The sequence below is a fragment of the Hypanus sabinus genome, unplaced genomic scaffold (genome assembly GCF_030144855.1).
Source record: "Hypanus sabinus isolate sHypSab1 unplaced genomic scaffold, sHypSab1.hap1 scaffold_135, whole genome shotgun sequence".
NCBI lineage: Eukaryota > Metazoa > Chordata > Chondrichthyes > Myliobatiformes > Dasyatidae > Hypanus > Hypanus sabinus.
In genome coordinates, this window is record NW_026779420.1 from 208,513 (window position 1) to 225,925 (window position 17,413).

Sequence of the window (17,413 nt, forward strand, 5' to 3'; positions counted from 1 at the left end):
ACTGGTCTATAATTTCCTGAGTTATCTCTACTCCCTTTCTTGAACAAGAGAGCAACATTTGCAACCTTCCAATCCTCCGGCACTTCTCCCCACCTAATTGATGATGCAAAGATCATTGTCAGAAGCTTAGCAATCTCCTCCCTCGATTCCTATACTCGCATGGAGTATATCTGCTTCAATCTCGGCGACTTATCTAACTTAATACCTCTCAAAAGATCCAGCGCATGCTCTTTCTTAAAGTCCATACACTCATGCATTTCAATCTGCGGTAAGTCATCCCCACAATTCCCAAGGTCCTTTTCACTGGTGAATACTGAAGCAAAATACTCCGTATCTCCGAATATTTCAATGATCGGCAGGTTGAGAAACATTTGTTGAGAATGCAGCGGTGAGATTTAACCAAGCTAATTTGCCATTGCTGGCGACCCCCCGTCGATTTGTTGTACTTGCATGATGCTCCCTCAACTCCAATAATGATTGTTTCAAAAGTCGGTGATATGTATTGGGTCGTTTATTAACAATCAGCAAACATACAATCGAGAGGCGATGAAACTGCAATGTACCCAAGTTTGTTTTTTGTATTTGAGTGGATAATCACAAGATATTACATTCATCAGTTTCCGGCTGTGTACTGCACTGAACAAAGCACAACTATGTAACTGATTCCCTTTGCATTTACCACACTGTCACTGGTGCGACTAGTAGCCATAAAAAAGCATCATAAATACACAACGCAGAATTCAATGCTGATAGAGAACGGATACAGGGTCTTCCACCTGAAATATTAACATACTCACCGTCTTGTTGAATAACTCCAGCATCTTATTTTATTTATTTTGATGATTTTTTTTCAACTGGCTGCTTTCGATATATGGTATGTCGACATTGTGTTTATCAAGGTGTCAACTGATAATAGCCAGGTGATATGCTCAAAGAGATCTTAACTGAGTTTTGGTGCTAATAATGGTCTTGAAAATCCTGCCGGAAGAACTATGATGGTTCAGGGCAAGATGTCACGATGCTATGTGTGACGTTGCTTTGTTCAGGTTGTCAGAGTTTTTCTCCATAGACTCAAATCATATATTGCCACTGGTTTCAATGCCAGGCGATGTTAACCTGAACAGAGATGGTGAAAATCAGGTGTGGCTGAGAAATCTGTATAATCCAGTGACGAGAGGAATAGAAGTCTCATCATCAGCAGAAATGATTCACCCCACGCTGCTGTAACACTTGTCCATTACTCACCACAGCGCCACCAGTGGTAGGAGGACCAAAACAGTGGGCGCTGTCTGCTCAGCCTGCCTTGCCATTCAATTGACACATCACTCCCAGTCCAGGACAGGTGATTGGCACTTAAAGGGGAATTTCCAGCAATATAGTGAGTAGATACTCTGTAGAATCCTAGTCCAGTGTACAATCCATGGAGAGTGCGGAAATGGACATTGTGTGACTGTGGGTGGTTGGGTGCAGGTGGATCCGGCCATGTTTAGTGTTCGGTGGGTCGGCCCAAGATGTTTGGAAGTGTTTGCCTCAGCTTGAAAACAAAACACCATTCTCCTTTGTACCCAATTAATGTTTGACCCTCCTGTTTTGTTTGTTACAGAGCAGCAAAAACTGATCACACCTGTCCTCAAAATGGGTCAAGGTGCGAGCAGTGAAAAAGTTCCAGTGACATCAACATCGGGAAAGGACACGGGTATGTTGGCGAATTATTTTAATTTATAAATACTCTGCGGATTCTGTGTCTGGGTTTAGTTCAATATCGGCAATTCACAAAGGGTTTGTGAAAAATGAGCAGAGAGATGAGAGAGAGAGTTAACATCTCTGGGGAAAACACAGTCACACGTGGAAGGAGGACAGTTACCGTCTGCTCCTGCTCCTCTAACAGATTGTGATGCACATTAAAATAGCAAGTTACTCCAGAAGACAAGACATTCTGCAGATGCTGAAAGTTTTGGGCAACAAAAAGATACAACATATTGGTGGAACTCAGCAGGTCAGGCAGCATCACTGGAGAGGAATAAACATTTGATATTTTGGATCAGGACCACAAGGAACAGGAAGCGATGAGGCAATATCTAGAATTTCTGTCCCCTCATTTCCAGTCCGATAAAGGGCCTTGTCCTGAAACGTTGATTGTTTATTCTCCTCCATAGACGCTGCCTGACCTGCTGAATATCTCCAGCATTTTGTGAGATATGCCAGAGATTTGCTGAGGAAGGGGTTGCCCAGACAGGCAGACAGTAACCCAGAGCAAAGCGGTGGTGATGGGCAGTAAAAGGAGAGTGATGATGTTGGGTTACTATATTCTCAGGAATAAGCAGAGTCCTTTCCAAAACAGAGAGGTATATTCCCGGGGATAAAAAAAGAGCAGCTTTCAACAGATGAAACTACATAAAGTGCACAAAACAGTGCACGGCAGTACAATAAATAATAAACAATTCAACCCCAGGAGACTGACTCTCACTGTCCACTCCATCGATGCCTCTCATAATTTTGTATACCTGTGTGAGGGTTCCATTCAGCTTCTGCTGATCCAGAGAAAAGAATCCAATTTCATCCAGCCTCTCATGATAGCACATGCCCCCTAAACCAGGCAGCATCCTGGTAAACCTCTTCTGCTCTGTCTCTAAAGCCTCAACATCCCTCCGGTAGTGGGGCGATCGGAACGGTGCGCAATGATCCAGATGAGGCTGGGGCAGAGTTTATAAAGTTGAAACTTGACCTCTGTTTCCACCAATGGTTGTTATTTGCGTCGGGCGGTTCAGTTGTTGAGCCAACAGGATCTGACCAGGTAAATGTTGGCGCTGTGACAGAGAACACACTGAGACACAGGGAAACGTGTTTGCTAGCGGGAGAGTTTTCAAAGGACATTTTGAGGAAAGAGGCAGAGCGCTGGCGAGTTTGAGGAAGGTGGTCACACCGCTCTGGGGCCTGCAACTACAGATCCCCACCGGAGTCTGTGTGGAGAAGGGGCAATCCGGAGAATGGAAAAATAATCTTATATTTCTTCACAGCAGATAGTGAAAACCTTCCCTTGCCAGGCACTGCCCCCTCCTGAACAGACTCATCCTGAACCATTTTCCAAACTCCCCCAGTTCCCGCAGATTATCTTTTCTCAGAGTTGGGCGTCACTGAAGTTCCAGTCACAGAATAGTAATAATAGCATCACTTTAATTGGAAAAGCAGGGAACATCCCAACTGGTCTGTTCAACCACAGAGCAGCAGATGAACCCCCATGATCACATCTGTACTCCCTAGTGCAAACACTGCTACAGTGTTAGAGAGGGTGAGACTGGGGGACATATTCCTCAGCTCAGTCCACAGAAGCTGAGATTCCTGTCTGCCGGTGTTGTGTGATGGACACTGAGGAAGGATGAGAGATGGGAATTAGGACAGGGAAACCGAGGGTTGTGGGATCGTGGCAAGGAAGGTGCAGAGGACTGAAAATATCTATAAATAATATTGCGATTAGTTAAATTGTGAACGTCTGGATGGGAAGCTGACTACATGCATAAGCCCATCATGTCTGTGAAAATGGAGCCTGGGGCAGTCCATGGGCTCAGAGACTGTAAGGCTTCATCATCGCAGACTGTGTTGGATCACTCAACTGCTCACTTAACAGAGGAGGGTGCTTAGGAAAGACAAATATCACAAAACTTATTAATATTGGATCGACTGGGCTTATACTCGCTGGAATTTAGAAGATTGAGGGGGGATCTTATTGAAACGTATAAAATTCTAAAGGGATTGGATAGGCTAGATGCAGGAAGATTGTTCCCGATGTTGGGGAAGTCCAGAACGAGGGGTCACAGTTTAAGGATAAAGGGGGAGCCTTTAAGGACTGAGATGAGGAAAAACTTCACACAGACAGTAGTGAATCTGTGGAATTCTCTACCACAGGAAACAGTTGAGGCCAGTTCACTGACTATATTTAAAAGGGAGTTATATATGGCCCTTGTGGCTAAAGGGATCAGGGGGTATGGAGAGAAAGCAGGTACAGGGTTCTGAGTTGGATGATCAGCCATGATCGTACTGAATGGCGGTGCAGGCTCGAAGGGCCGAATGGCCTGCTCCTGCACCCATTTTCTATATTTCTATGTTTCTATTGCATCAGCCCATGTTTTATCTGATTATTCGAAGCTCTTAACAGAAATATAAGAAATCTCGGCCAGAACCCTGATTCACTTACAAGAACAAAAGCCAAAGATGTTAATTTAAATTCGGTACCAGAGATAGACCAACAGGAAGTTTACAAACTACTCACGTCTCTGTCACCTCTGTCAATGCTGTTCCAGCCCACATCCGGTCAATGAGAAACATTGAACATTGAACCTTGCAACATGGGTTTGGTCAATCACTGCAAGCTTGTTTGTCACCATTCCTCGTGTTGTTTGCGGACGGAACAGACCCGACAGTGAAATTCCCAGACCCATTTCTGAATATGAAACAGATACACTCCCTGATTATTGAAGAACATAATTTCTACCATTGTCATATTCTCTAAAGTAATTATGTCCACAATCAATGTTTTCCTACACTCCCTATCACAGCCGAATACATTGAATAGAGACCGCACATGAACCTGATCGGCTCCAGATACACTGTGAGATCCCACACTCCCCCTGACAGGGTCCTGACACACTGTGAGACCCCACACACCCCTGACAGGGTCCGGACACACTGTGAGACCCCACACACCCCTGACAGGGTCCTGACACACTGTGAGACCCCACACACCCGTGACAGGGTCCTGACACACTGTGAGACCCCACACACCCCTGACAGGGTCCTGACATACTGTGAGACCCCACACACCCCTGACAGGCTCCTGACACACTCTGAGACCTCACACACCCCTGACAGGGTCCTGACACACTGTGAGACCCCACACACCCCTGACAGGGTCCTGACACACTGTGAGACCCCACACACCCCTGACAGGTACTGACACACTGTGACACCCCACACACCCCTGACAGGGTCCTGACATACTGTGAGACCCCACACACCCCTGACAGGGTCCTGACACACTGTGAGATCCCACACTCCCCCTGACAGGGTCCTGACACACTGTGAGACCCCACACACCCCTGACAGGGTCCTGACACACTGTGAGACCCCACACACCCCTGACAGGGTCCTGACACACTGTGAGACCCCACACACCCCTGACAGGGTCCTGACACACTGTGAGACCCCACACACCCCTGACAGGGTCCTGACACACTGTGAGACCCCACACACCCGTGACAGGGTCCTGACACACTGTGAGACCCCACACACCCCTGACAGGGTCCTGACACACTGTCAGATCCCACACACCCCTGACAGGGTCCTGACACACTGTGAGACCCCACACACCCCTGACAGGGTCCTGACACACTGTGAGACCCCACACACCCCTGACAGGGTCCTGACACACTGTGAGACCCCACACACCCGTGACAGGGTCCTGACACACTGTGAGACCCCACACACCCCTGACAGGGTCCTGACACACTGTCAGATCCCACACACACCTGACAGGATCCTGACACACTGTGAGACCCCACACACCCCTGACAGGGTCCTGACACACTGTGAGATCCCACACACACCTGACAGGGTCGTGAAACACTGTGAGACCCCCCACACACCTGCCAGGGTCTTGAAACACTGTGAGCTGAGAAAATCTGTAGAATCAGGAATTCTAACCATCAGACACAAAATGCTTGAGGAACTCAGCGACCAGACATCAGCTATGGGAAAGAGTAAAGTGTCGACATTTTGCGAAGGGTCTCGGCCCGTAACATCGACTGTATACACATTTCCATTGTTGCTGCCTGAATTGTTGAATTCTTACCGCAGCTTGTGTATGTCTCTACTCACGTTTTGATATATAAAATCCAACGTTTCAAATATTTCTTTACACCCCTAACTCCACGTGTCACCACTTTCGATCAATTAAATTCCTTGGGGTTGTATCCGTGCTCCTCAGAGAACTACTCAGTTCCCTGTCTTTTGCTGTGTAATTCCTTCTCTGATCTGTCCTTCCAAACTGTAACACATTAGTGTGTCGATTTTGGACTTTGTTCGGTCACCTGCTGCACAGAAACCCCGTCTTTAGGATCCAGAGAGTAATTCGCGGTCCCTTAGGTGTTCGATAATGGCTTTAATCTTCCCCATTTTCCTTCACAGATCTGAGAGTGATCACCGAGCTTCTGGCAAGCTGGGACAATTCCCAGCTGCTGCGGTTGATGGACTTCTACCGGGACAGTCTGGAGCAGGTGATCGAAGGAAGGGTGCACGGAGTGAGCCTGGCGTTAACGGCCGAGAATCAGTTCAGCGGAGAGGAACATCGGGTGAGTGGGAGGGAGAATACGCTTGAATTTTCACACATTACAGGACTGATGGGTGTTGTAACTCAGATTCATCAGGATATCAAAGCATAAAAACAAATCACAAAAAACTATATATAATTCATAAAAATGTGAATCTCAACCAATGATTGAAAGGGTTGTAAATACCCCTGCTGGTGGCTCAATGTTCAGAGCGAGGCAAGTAGGCAACATTTCTATGATGTTGCAATAAACGAGTTTAAATGGAAATACGGTAGAAATTTTTATTTTGGGAAGCCCGTACAATGTGACGGCAGAATGTCAGTGAGAACTGGGGCATCATCAGTGGATGCCACAGAATCTTCAGTGTGTTCTGTTCTGGGTGAAGATGATTTTGTTGCAATCTGTAATTGCAAGGCTTGTTGAGAAAGTAAGGAGGCATGGGATCCCAGCGAACATTGCTTTGTGGATCCAGAACTGGCTTTCCCAAAGAAGACAAAGAGTGGTTGTAGATGGGTCATATTCTGCATGGAGGCCGGTGACCAGTGGTCTGCCTCAGGGATCTGTCCTGGGACCGTTCTCTTTGTGATTTTTATAAATGACATGGATGAGGAAGTGGAGGGATGGGTTTGTACGTTTGCTGATGACACAAAGGTTGGAGGTGTGGTGGATAGTGTGGAGGGCTGTCAGAGGTTACAATGGGACATTGATAGGATGCAAAACTGGGCTGAGAAGTGGCAGATGGAGTTCAAATCAGATAAGTGTGAAGAGGTTCATTTTGGTAGGTCAAATATGATGGCAGAATATACTATGAATGGTAAGACTCTTGGCAGTGTGGAGCACCAGAGGGATCATGGGGTCCGAGTCCATAGGACGCCCAAAGCAGCTGCACAGGTTGACTGTGTGGTTAAGAAGGCGTACGGTGTACTGGCCTTCATCAATCGTGAAATTGAATTTAGGAGCTGAGAGGTAATATTGCAGCTATATAGGACTCTGGTCAGACCCCACTTGGAGTACTGTGCTTAGTTCTGGTCGCCTCACTACAGGAAGGATGTGGAAACCATAGAAAGGGTACAGAGGAGATTTACAAGGACGTTGCCTGGATTGGGGAGCATGCCTTATGTGAATAAATCGAGTAAACTCGGCCTTTTCTCCTTGGAGCGACGGAGAATGAGAGGTGACCTGATGGAGGTGTACAAGATGATGAGGGGCATTGATCATGAGGATAGTCAGAGGCTTTTTCCCAGGGCTGAAATGGTTGCCACAAGAGGACACAGGTTTAAGGTGCTGGGGAGTAGGTACAGAGGAGATGTCAGGGGTAGGTTTTATGCTCAGAGAGTGGTGAGTGCGTGAATTGGCTGCCAGCAACGGAGGTGGAAGTGGATATGATAGGGTCTTTTAAGACTATTGGATAGGTACATGGACCTTAGAAAGATAGAGGGCTATAAGTAAGACTAGCAATTTCTAAGGTAGGGACAAGTTCGACACAACTTTGTGGGCCGAAGGGCTTGTATTGTGCTGTAAGTTTTCTATATTTCTATGCAAACAGTGTTAATTGGGGGTTAATGCCATATTGTAATGTGTAATCACTGAATAAACCTCCGCTGGAAAAGGCAAAGGAAAGGCATCAGGTGTCAGCCTGTAATCCGCTGTCATGTTGGACACTGGCGGACTGAGGAGATGAATCACATCATCTTTTCTGAAACTTCTCTGCAACTCGCTCTGTTATTAAAGCCCTCCTGTTTTCTTTCTTCATCTGTGATCGTTATTTTCTGATTTCTGTTTTGCTCCGTCAAACCCGGTGAGGAATTATTTCTGGATTTGGAGCCACATTAAGGAAGCGGTCACAGACCAGCCAGGATCTCCTTGACTGGTGGACCAGGTTCCCGGTGAATGTCCCTCCGTGTGCTCTGCACTCAGAATGTACAGTCCATGTCCAGACAGGATCAGCACCCGTCCGGGTGATCCCGTTACAGAGCACATCATTTACTTCTCATTCTCTGTGTGAATCTGTTAGTCCCCAATATGTTCACTGTTACTCTTCTCAGAAAATCTCTGATCTCGCTGATAAGGGAGAGCGGGCGGACAGTTCTAAACTCCTCCTGAGCCTGGTGATGGAGAAAGGCTCCCGCGCCCGGAGAGTGATGTGGGAAACCTTTGTGAAAATGAGGATTGGCGTCCCAGATTTGGACAAAATACTGAAGGAAATACAGATATATGGTGAGATAATATCAGAGATTAATTTAAATTTTTATCACAACACAGCACACTTTAAAATTTTACAAAAATGATTTCCTCAATTTGTTTAAATTCAAACAGGTTGTGATTCTTCCCATCGACCAATTCCTGCTCAACTTTTACTAAAGGTTCTCAGAGCGCTGAAAGGTAAGTGAACGTGCATTGAACATTGAAGAGTATAACACAGGAACAGGCCATTAGGCAAATAATATTGGGCCAAAACAGCTAAGAAATAAATCAAACAAACCTGGTCTAATCTCTCCTTCCTTCACCATGTCCACATGCCTCCATCTTCCTTACATCCATGTAACTGTCCAAAAGTCCCTTAAAAGCTTCTAATAATTTGCCTCGACCACCTTACCAGGCAGTGTGTTCCAGGCTGCCCCGACTCTCTGACTTAAAAAAATAAGCTATCCCTCAAATCCCCCTTCATTCTACACCCTCTCACCTTCAATATGTTACCTCTGGTAATAGACATTTCAACTGCGGGAAACTGATTCTCTCTGCCCACTCTATCTATGACCCTCGTAATCTTGTGAACCTGTGTCAGAGCTCCTCTCAGCCTCCGATGAACCAGGGAAAATCTAATTTTATCCAGCCTCTCATGATAGCACAAGCTCTCGAAACCAACAGCATCCTGGTAAAATTCTTCTGCTCCCTCTCTAAAACATCCCTCCGTAGTGGGGTGATCGGAACGGTACGCAATGGCCCAGATGAGGCTGAAGCAAATTTCATTAAGTTGAAACTTGACCTCTGTTTCCACCAACGGTTGTAATTTGCGTCGGGCGGTTCAGTTGTTGAGCCAACAGGATCTGACCAGGTAAATGTTGGCGCTGTGACAGAGAACACAGTGAGACGCAGGGAAACGTGTTTGCTAGAGGGAGAGTTTTCAAAGGACATTTTGAGGAAAGAGGCAGAGAGCTGGCGAGTTTGAGGAAGGTGGTCACACCGCTCTGGGGCCTGTGACTACAGATCCCCACCGGAGTCTGAGTGGAGAAGGGGCAATCCGGAGAATGGAAAAATAATCTTATATTTCTTCACACCAATAAGTCAAAACCTTCTCTTGCCAACCACTGCCCCCTCCTGAACAACCTCATCCTGAACCATTTTCCAAACTCCCCCCGTTCCCTCAGATTATCTTTTCTCAGAGTTGGCCGTCCACTGAAGTTCCAGTCACAGAATAGTAATAATAGCATCACTTTAATTGGAAAAGCAGGGAACATCCCAACTGGTCTGTTCAACCACAGAGCAGCAGATGAACCCACTGTGTTCACATCTACACTCCCTAGTGCAAACACTGCTACAGTGTTAGAGAGGGTGAGACTGGGGGACATATTCCTCAGCTCAGTCCACAGAAGCTGAGATTCCTGTCTGCCGGTGTTGTGTGATGGACACTGAGGAAGGATGAGAGATGGGAATTAGGACAGGGAAACCGAGGGTTCTGGGATCGCGGCAAGGAAGGTGCAGAGGACTGAAAATATCTATAAATAATATTGCAATTAGTTAAATTGTGAATGTCTGAATGGGAAGCTGACTACATGCATAAGCCCATCATATCTGTGAAAATGGAGCCCGGGGCAGTGCATGGACTCGAGAGATTGTAAAACATCATCATCGCAGACTGAGTTGGATCACTCAACTGAACATTTAACAGAGGAGGGAGCGAAGGAAAGACAAATATCACAAAACTTATTAATATTGCATCAGCCCATGTCTTATCTGATATTTCGATGCTCTTGACATAAATATAATTATTCTCGGCCAGAAACCTGGTTCAGTCTCTCTCACTTACAGGAACAAATTCCAAAGATGTTAATTTAAATTTGGTACCAGAGATAGACCAATCAGGAAGTTTACAAACAACTCACGTCTCTGAGACCTCTGTTAAGGCTGTTCCAGTCCACATCCGGTCAATGAAATCCCTCAGTTTCCCTGAACACGGATTTAGTAAATCGCTGCAAGCTGGTTCCTCATTGTCCTTCATCCAGTTTACAGAGGGAACACACCCGACAGTGAAATTCCCACACCCGTTTCTGAATATGAAACAGATACACCCCCTGATTATTGAAGAACATCACTTCTACCACTGTCACATTCTCTAAATTGAATATGTACAAGATCAATGTTTTCCTACACTGCCTATCACAGCTGAATACGTTGAATAGAGACCCCAAACATACCTGACAGGGTCCTGAAGCATTGCGAGACCCCAGAAACCCCTGGCAGGGTACCAACACACTGCCTGACCCCACTCACCCCTGACAGTGTCCTGAAACACTGTGAGACCCCAGACACCCCTGGCAGGTTCCCGACAGACTATGAGATGTCACACACACATGACGGTCCTAACACTTTGAGAAACCCCACACACTCCAAAGGGGATCCTGACACACATTGAGATCCCATACACTCCTGACAGTGTCCTGACACACTGTGAGACCCCACACACCCCTGACAGGGTCCTGACACACTGTGAGACCCCACACACTCCTGACAGTGTCCTGACACACTGTGAGACCCCACACACACCTGACAGGGTCCTGACTCACTGTGAGACCCCACACACCCCTGACAGGGTCCTGACACACTGTGAGACCCCACACACCCCTGACAGGGTCCTGACACCCTTTGATTCACTACACACCCTTGACAAGGTCGTGACAGATTGTCAGACCGCACACAACCCGGCAGGGTCCTGCACACTGTGAGACTCCACAAACCCCTGACAGGGTCCTGACACACTGTGAGACCCCACACACCCCTGACAGGGTCCTGACACATTGTGAGACCCCACACACCCCTGACAAGGTCCTGACACACTGTGAGACCCCACACTCCCCTGACAGTGTCCTGACTCACTGTGAGACCCCACACTCCCCTGACAGGGTCCTGACACACTGTGGGATCCCACACACCCCTGACAGGGTCCTGACACACTGTGAGACCCCACACACCCCTGACAGGATCCTGACACACTGTGAGACCCCACACACCCCTGACAGGGTCCTGACACACTGTGAGACCTCACACACCCCTGACAGGGTCCTGACACACTGTGAGACCCCACACACCCCTGACAGGGTCCTGACACACTGTGGGATCCCACACACCCCTGACAGGGTCCTGACACACTGTGGGATCCCACACACCCCTGACAGGGTCCTGACGCACTGTGAGACCCCACACACCCCTGACAGGGTCCTGACACACAGTGAGACCCCACACACCCCTGACAGGGTCCTGACACACTGTGAGACGCCACACACCCCTGACAGGGTCCTGACACACTGTGAGACCCGACACACCTCTGTTAGGGTCCTGACACACTGTCAGACCCCACACACATCTGGTAGGGTCCTCATACACTGTGAGACCCCACACATGATTGACAGGGTCCTGACACACTGTGAGACCCCACACACCCCTGACAGGGACCTGACACACTGTGAGATCCCACACACCCCTGACAGGTTCCTGACACACTGTGAGAACCCACACACCCCTGACAGGGTCCTGACACACTGTGAGACCCCACACACCCCTGACAGGGTCCTGACACACTGTGAGACCCCACACACCCCTGACTGGGTCCTGACACAGTGTGAGACTCCGCAGAACCCAGGTAGGTTCCCGACAGACTGTGAAGCGAACACAGCACTGACAGCTTCCTGACACACTGTGTGATCCCGCATGCTCCTGACAGGATCCCGACACACTGCGAGTCCCACACACGATTGCCAGTGTCCTGACACAGTGTGAGACACCACACATCACTGACAGGGCCACTGTGAAACCCCAAACATAGCTGACAGGGTCCTGACACTGTGAGACCCCACAACACCCTGAGAGGGTCCTGACACACCTTGATACACTACACACCCTTGACAGGGTCTTGATAGACAGTGAGACCCCACACACACCTGGTAGGGTCCTCACACACTGTGAGACCCCACACATGATTGACAGGGTCCCGACACACTGTGAGACCCCACACACCCCTGACAGGGTCTGGACACACTGTGAGACACCACACACCCCTGACAGGGTCCGGACACACTGTGAGACCCCACACACACCTGACAGGGTCCTGACACACTGTGAGACCCCACAAACCCCTGACAGGGTCCTGACTCACTGTGAGACCCCACACACCCCTGACAGGGTCCTGACACACTGTGAGACCCCACACACCCCTGACAGGGTCCTGACACACTGTGAGACCCCACACACCCCTGACAGGGTCCTGACTCACTGTGAGACCCCACACACCCCTGACAGGGTCCTGACACACTGTGAGACCCCACACACCCCTGACAGGGTCCTGACACACTGTGGGATCCCACACACCCCTGACAGGGTCCTGACGCACTGTGAGACCCCACACGCCCCTGACAGGGTCCTGACACACTGTCAGACCCCACACACACCTGGTAGGGTCCTCACACACTGTGAGACCCCACACATGATTGACAGGGTCCTGACACACTGTGAAACCCCATACACACCTGACAGGGTCCTGACACACTGTGAAACCCCACACACACACCTGACAGGGTCCTGACACACTGTGAGACCCCACACACCCCTGACAGGGTCCTGACACACTGTGAAACCCCACACACACCTGACAGGGTCCTGACACACTGTGAGACCCCACACACCCCTGACAGGGTCCGGACACACTGTGAGACACCACACACCCCTGACAGGGTCCGGACACACTGTGAGACCCCACACACCCCTGACAGGGTCCTGACACACTGTGAGACCCCACACACCCCTGACAGGGTCCAGACACCCTTTGATTCACTACACACCCTTGACAAGGTCGTGACAGATTGGCAGACCGCACACAACCCGGCAGGGTCCTGCACACTGTGAGACTCCACACACCCCTGACAGGGTCCTGACACATTGTGAGACCCCACACACCCCTGACAGGGTCCTGCACACTGTGAGACTCCACACACCTTTGACAGGGTCCTGACACATTGTGAGACCCCACACACCCCTGACAGGGTCCTGACACACTGTGAGACCCCACACACCCCTGACAGGGTCCTGACACATTGTGAGACCCCACACACCCCTGACAGTGTCCTGACTCACTGTGAGACCCCACACACCCCTGACAGGGTCCTGACACACAGTGAGACCCCACACACCCCTGACAGTGTCCTGACATACTGTGAGACGCCACACACCCCTGACAGGGTCCTGACACACTGTGGGATCCCACACACCCCTGACAGGGTCCTGACACACTGTGAGACCCCACACACCCCTGACAGGGTCCTGACACACTGTGAGACGCCACACACCCCTGACAGGGTCCTGACACACTGTGAGACCCCACACACCCCTGACAGGGTCCTGACACACTGTGAGACCCACACACCCCTGACATTGTCCTGACACACTGTGAGACCCCACACACCCCTGACAGGGTCCTGACACACTGTGAGACCCCACACACCCCTGACAGGGTCCTGACACACTGTGAGACCCCACACACCCCTGACAGGGTCCTGACACACTGTGAGACCCCACACACCCCTGACATTGTCCTGACACACTGTGAGACCCCACACACTCCTGACAGTGTCCTGACACACAGTGAGACCCCACACACCCCTGACAGGGTCCTGACACACTGTGAGACCTCAGACTCCCATGAGAGGGTCCTGACATGCTCTGAAACCCAACACATCGCTGGCAGGATCCTGATACACTGAGACACCACCCATCACTGACAGTGTGACACACTGTGAGACCTCACACACATGACAGGGCCCTGACACACCGTGTGAGCCCACACTCTTCACAAGTTCCTGACACACTCTGAGACCCGACACACCTCTGGCAGGTTCCCGACAGTTTGTGAGATGCCACACACCCTTGATAGTGTCCTAACACACTGAGAGACACCACACCCTCCTAAGAGGATCCTGACAAACATTGAGACCCCACACACCCCTGAGAGGGTCTTCATAGACTGTGAGACCCCTCACACATCTGGGAGGGTCCTGACAGACTGTGAGACCCCACACACCCCTGACAGGGTCCTGACACACTGTGAGACCCCACACACCCCTGACAGGGTCCTGACACACTGTGAGACGCCACACACCCCTGACAGGATCCTGACAGACTGTGAGACCCCACACACCCCTGTCAGGGTCCTGACACACTGAGACACCACACACCCCTGTCAGGGTCCTGACACACTGTGAGACACCACACACCCCTGACAGGGTCCTGACACACTGTGAGACCCCACACACCCCTGACAGGGTCCTGACACACTGTGAGACCCCACACACCCCTGACAGGATCCTGACACACTGTGAGACCCCACACACCCCTGACAGGGTCCTGACGCACTGTGAGACCCCACACACCCCTGACAGGGTCCTGACACACTGTGAGACCCCACACACCACTGGCAGGGTCCTGACACACTGTGAGACCCCACACACCCCTGACAGGGTCCTGACTCACTGTGAGACCCCACACACCGCTGACAGGGTCCTGACACACTGTGAGACCCCACACACCCCTGACAGGGTCCTGACACACTGTGGGATCCCACACACCCCTGACAGGGTCCTGACACACTGTGGGATCCCACACACCCCTGACAGGGTCCTGACGCACTGTGAGACCCCACACGCCCCTGACAGGGTCCTGACACACTGTCAGACCCCACACACACCTGGTAGGGTCCTCACACACTGTGAGACCCCACACATGATTGACAGGGTCCTGACACACTGTGAAACCCCATACACACCTGACAGGGTCCTGACACACTGTGAAACCCCACACACACCTGACAGGGTCCTGACACACTGTGAGACCCCACACACCCCTGACAGGGTCCTGACACACTGTGAAACCCCACACACACCTGACAGGGTCCTGACACACTGTGAGACCCCACACACCCCTGACAGGGTCCGGACACACTGTGAGACACCACACACCCCTGACAGGGTCCGGACACACTGTGAGACCCCACACACCCCTGACAGGGTCCTGACACACTGTGAGACCCCACACACCCCTGACAGGGTCCTGACACCCTTTGATTCACTACACACCCTTGACAAGGTCGTGACAGATTGGCAGACCGCACACAACCCGGCAGGGTCCTGCACACTGTGAGACTCCACACACCCCTGACAGGGTCCTGACACATTGTGAGACCCCACACACCCCTGACAGGGTCCTGCACACTGTGAGACTCCACACACCCCTGACAGGGTCCTGACACATCGTGAGACCCCACAAACCCCTGACAGGGTCCTGACACACTGTGAGACCCCACACACCCCTGACAGGGTCCTGACACATTGTGAGACCCCACACACCCCTGACAGTGTCCTGACTCACTGTGAGACCCCACACACCCCTGACAGGGTCCTGACACACAGTGAGACCCCACACACCCCTGACAGTGTCCTGACATACTGTGAGACGCCACACACCCCTGACAGTGTCCTGACACACTGTGGGATCCCACACACCCCTGACAGGGTCCTGACACACTGTGAGACCCCACACACCCCTGACAGGGTCCTGACACACTGTGAGACGCCACACACCCCTGACAGGGTCCTGACACACTGTGAGACCCCACACACCCCTGACAGGGTCCTGACACACTGTGAGACCCACACACCCCTGACATTGTCCTGACACACTGTGAGACCCCACACACCCCTGACAGGGTCCTGACACACTGTGAGACCCCACACACCCCTGACAGGGTCCTGACACACTGTGAGACCCCACACACTCCTGACAGTGTCCTGACACACAGTGAGACCCCACACACCCATGACAGGGTCCTGACACACTGTGAGACCTCAGACTCCCATGAGAGGGTCCTGACATGCTCTGAAACCCAACACATCGCTGGCAGGATCCTGATACACTGAGACACCACCCATCACTGACAGTGTGACACACTGTGAGACCTCACACACATGACAGGGCCCTGACACACCGTGTGAGCCCACACTCTTCACAAGTTCCTGACACACTCTGAGACCCGACACACCTCTGGCAGGTTCCCGACAGTTTGTGAGATGCCACACACCCTTGATAGTGTCCTAACACACTGAGAGACACCACACCCTCCTAAGAGGATCCTGACAAACATTGAGACCCCACACACCCCTGAGAGGGTCTTCATAGACTGTGAGACCCCTCACACATCTGGGAGGGTCCTGACAGACTGTGAGACCCCACACACCCCTGACAGGGTCCTGACACACTGTGAGACCCCACACACCCCTGACAGGGTCCTGACACACTGTGAGACCCCACACATCCCTGACAGGGTCCTGACACACTGTGAGACCCCACACACCCCTGACAGGGTCCTGACACACTGTGAGACCCCACACACCCCTGACAGGGTCCTGACACACTGTGAGACCCCACACACCCCTGACAGGGTCCTGACACACTGTGAGTCCCCACACACCCCTGACAGGGTCCTGACACACTGTGAGACCCCACACAGCCCTGGCAGGGTCCTGACACAGTGTGAGACCCCATACACCCCTGGCAGGGTCCTGACACACTGTGAGACCCCACACACCCCTGACAGGATCCTGACACACTGTGAGACCCCACACACCCCTGACAGGGTCCTGACACACTGTGAGATCCCACACTCCCCCTGACAGGGTCCTGACACACTGTGAGACCCCACACACCCCTGACAGGGTCCTGACACACTGTGAGACCCCACACACACCTCACAGGGTCCTGGCACACTGTGAACCCCACACACATCTGGGAGGGTCCTGACACACTGTGAGACCCCACACACCCCTGACAGG

At 51.0% G+C, this 17,413-nt stretch overlaps 1 protein-coding gene across 12 annotated transcripts in view; it reads left to right on the plus strand.

Annotated features, from left to right (window-relative positions):
* Positions 1-17,413, plus strand: part of LOC132386864 (NACHT, LRR and PYD domains-containing protein 3-like) — a 101,950-nt gene that overhangs the window by 53,829 nt on the left and 30,708 nt on the right. For all 12 annotated transcript variants that reach the window (XM_059959212.1, XM_059959213.1, XM_059959215.1 and 9 more), the window contains 4 exons: positions 1,604-1,696; positions 6,181-6,344; positions 8,369-8,540; positions 8,640-8,705. In XM_059959212.1, coding sequence (XP_059815195.1) covers positions 1,636-1,696; positions 6,181-6,344; positions 8,369-8,540; positions 8,640-8,705 — 463 coding nt within the window. In that variant the 5' untranslated portion in view covers positions 1,604-1,635. The remainder of the gene's footprint in view (positions 1-1,603; positions 1,697-6,180; positions 6,345-8,368; positions 8,541-8,639; positions 8,706-17,413) is intronic.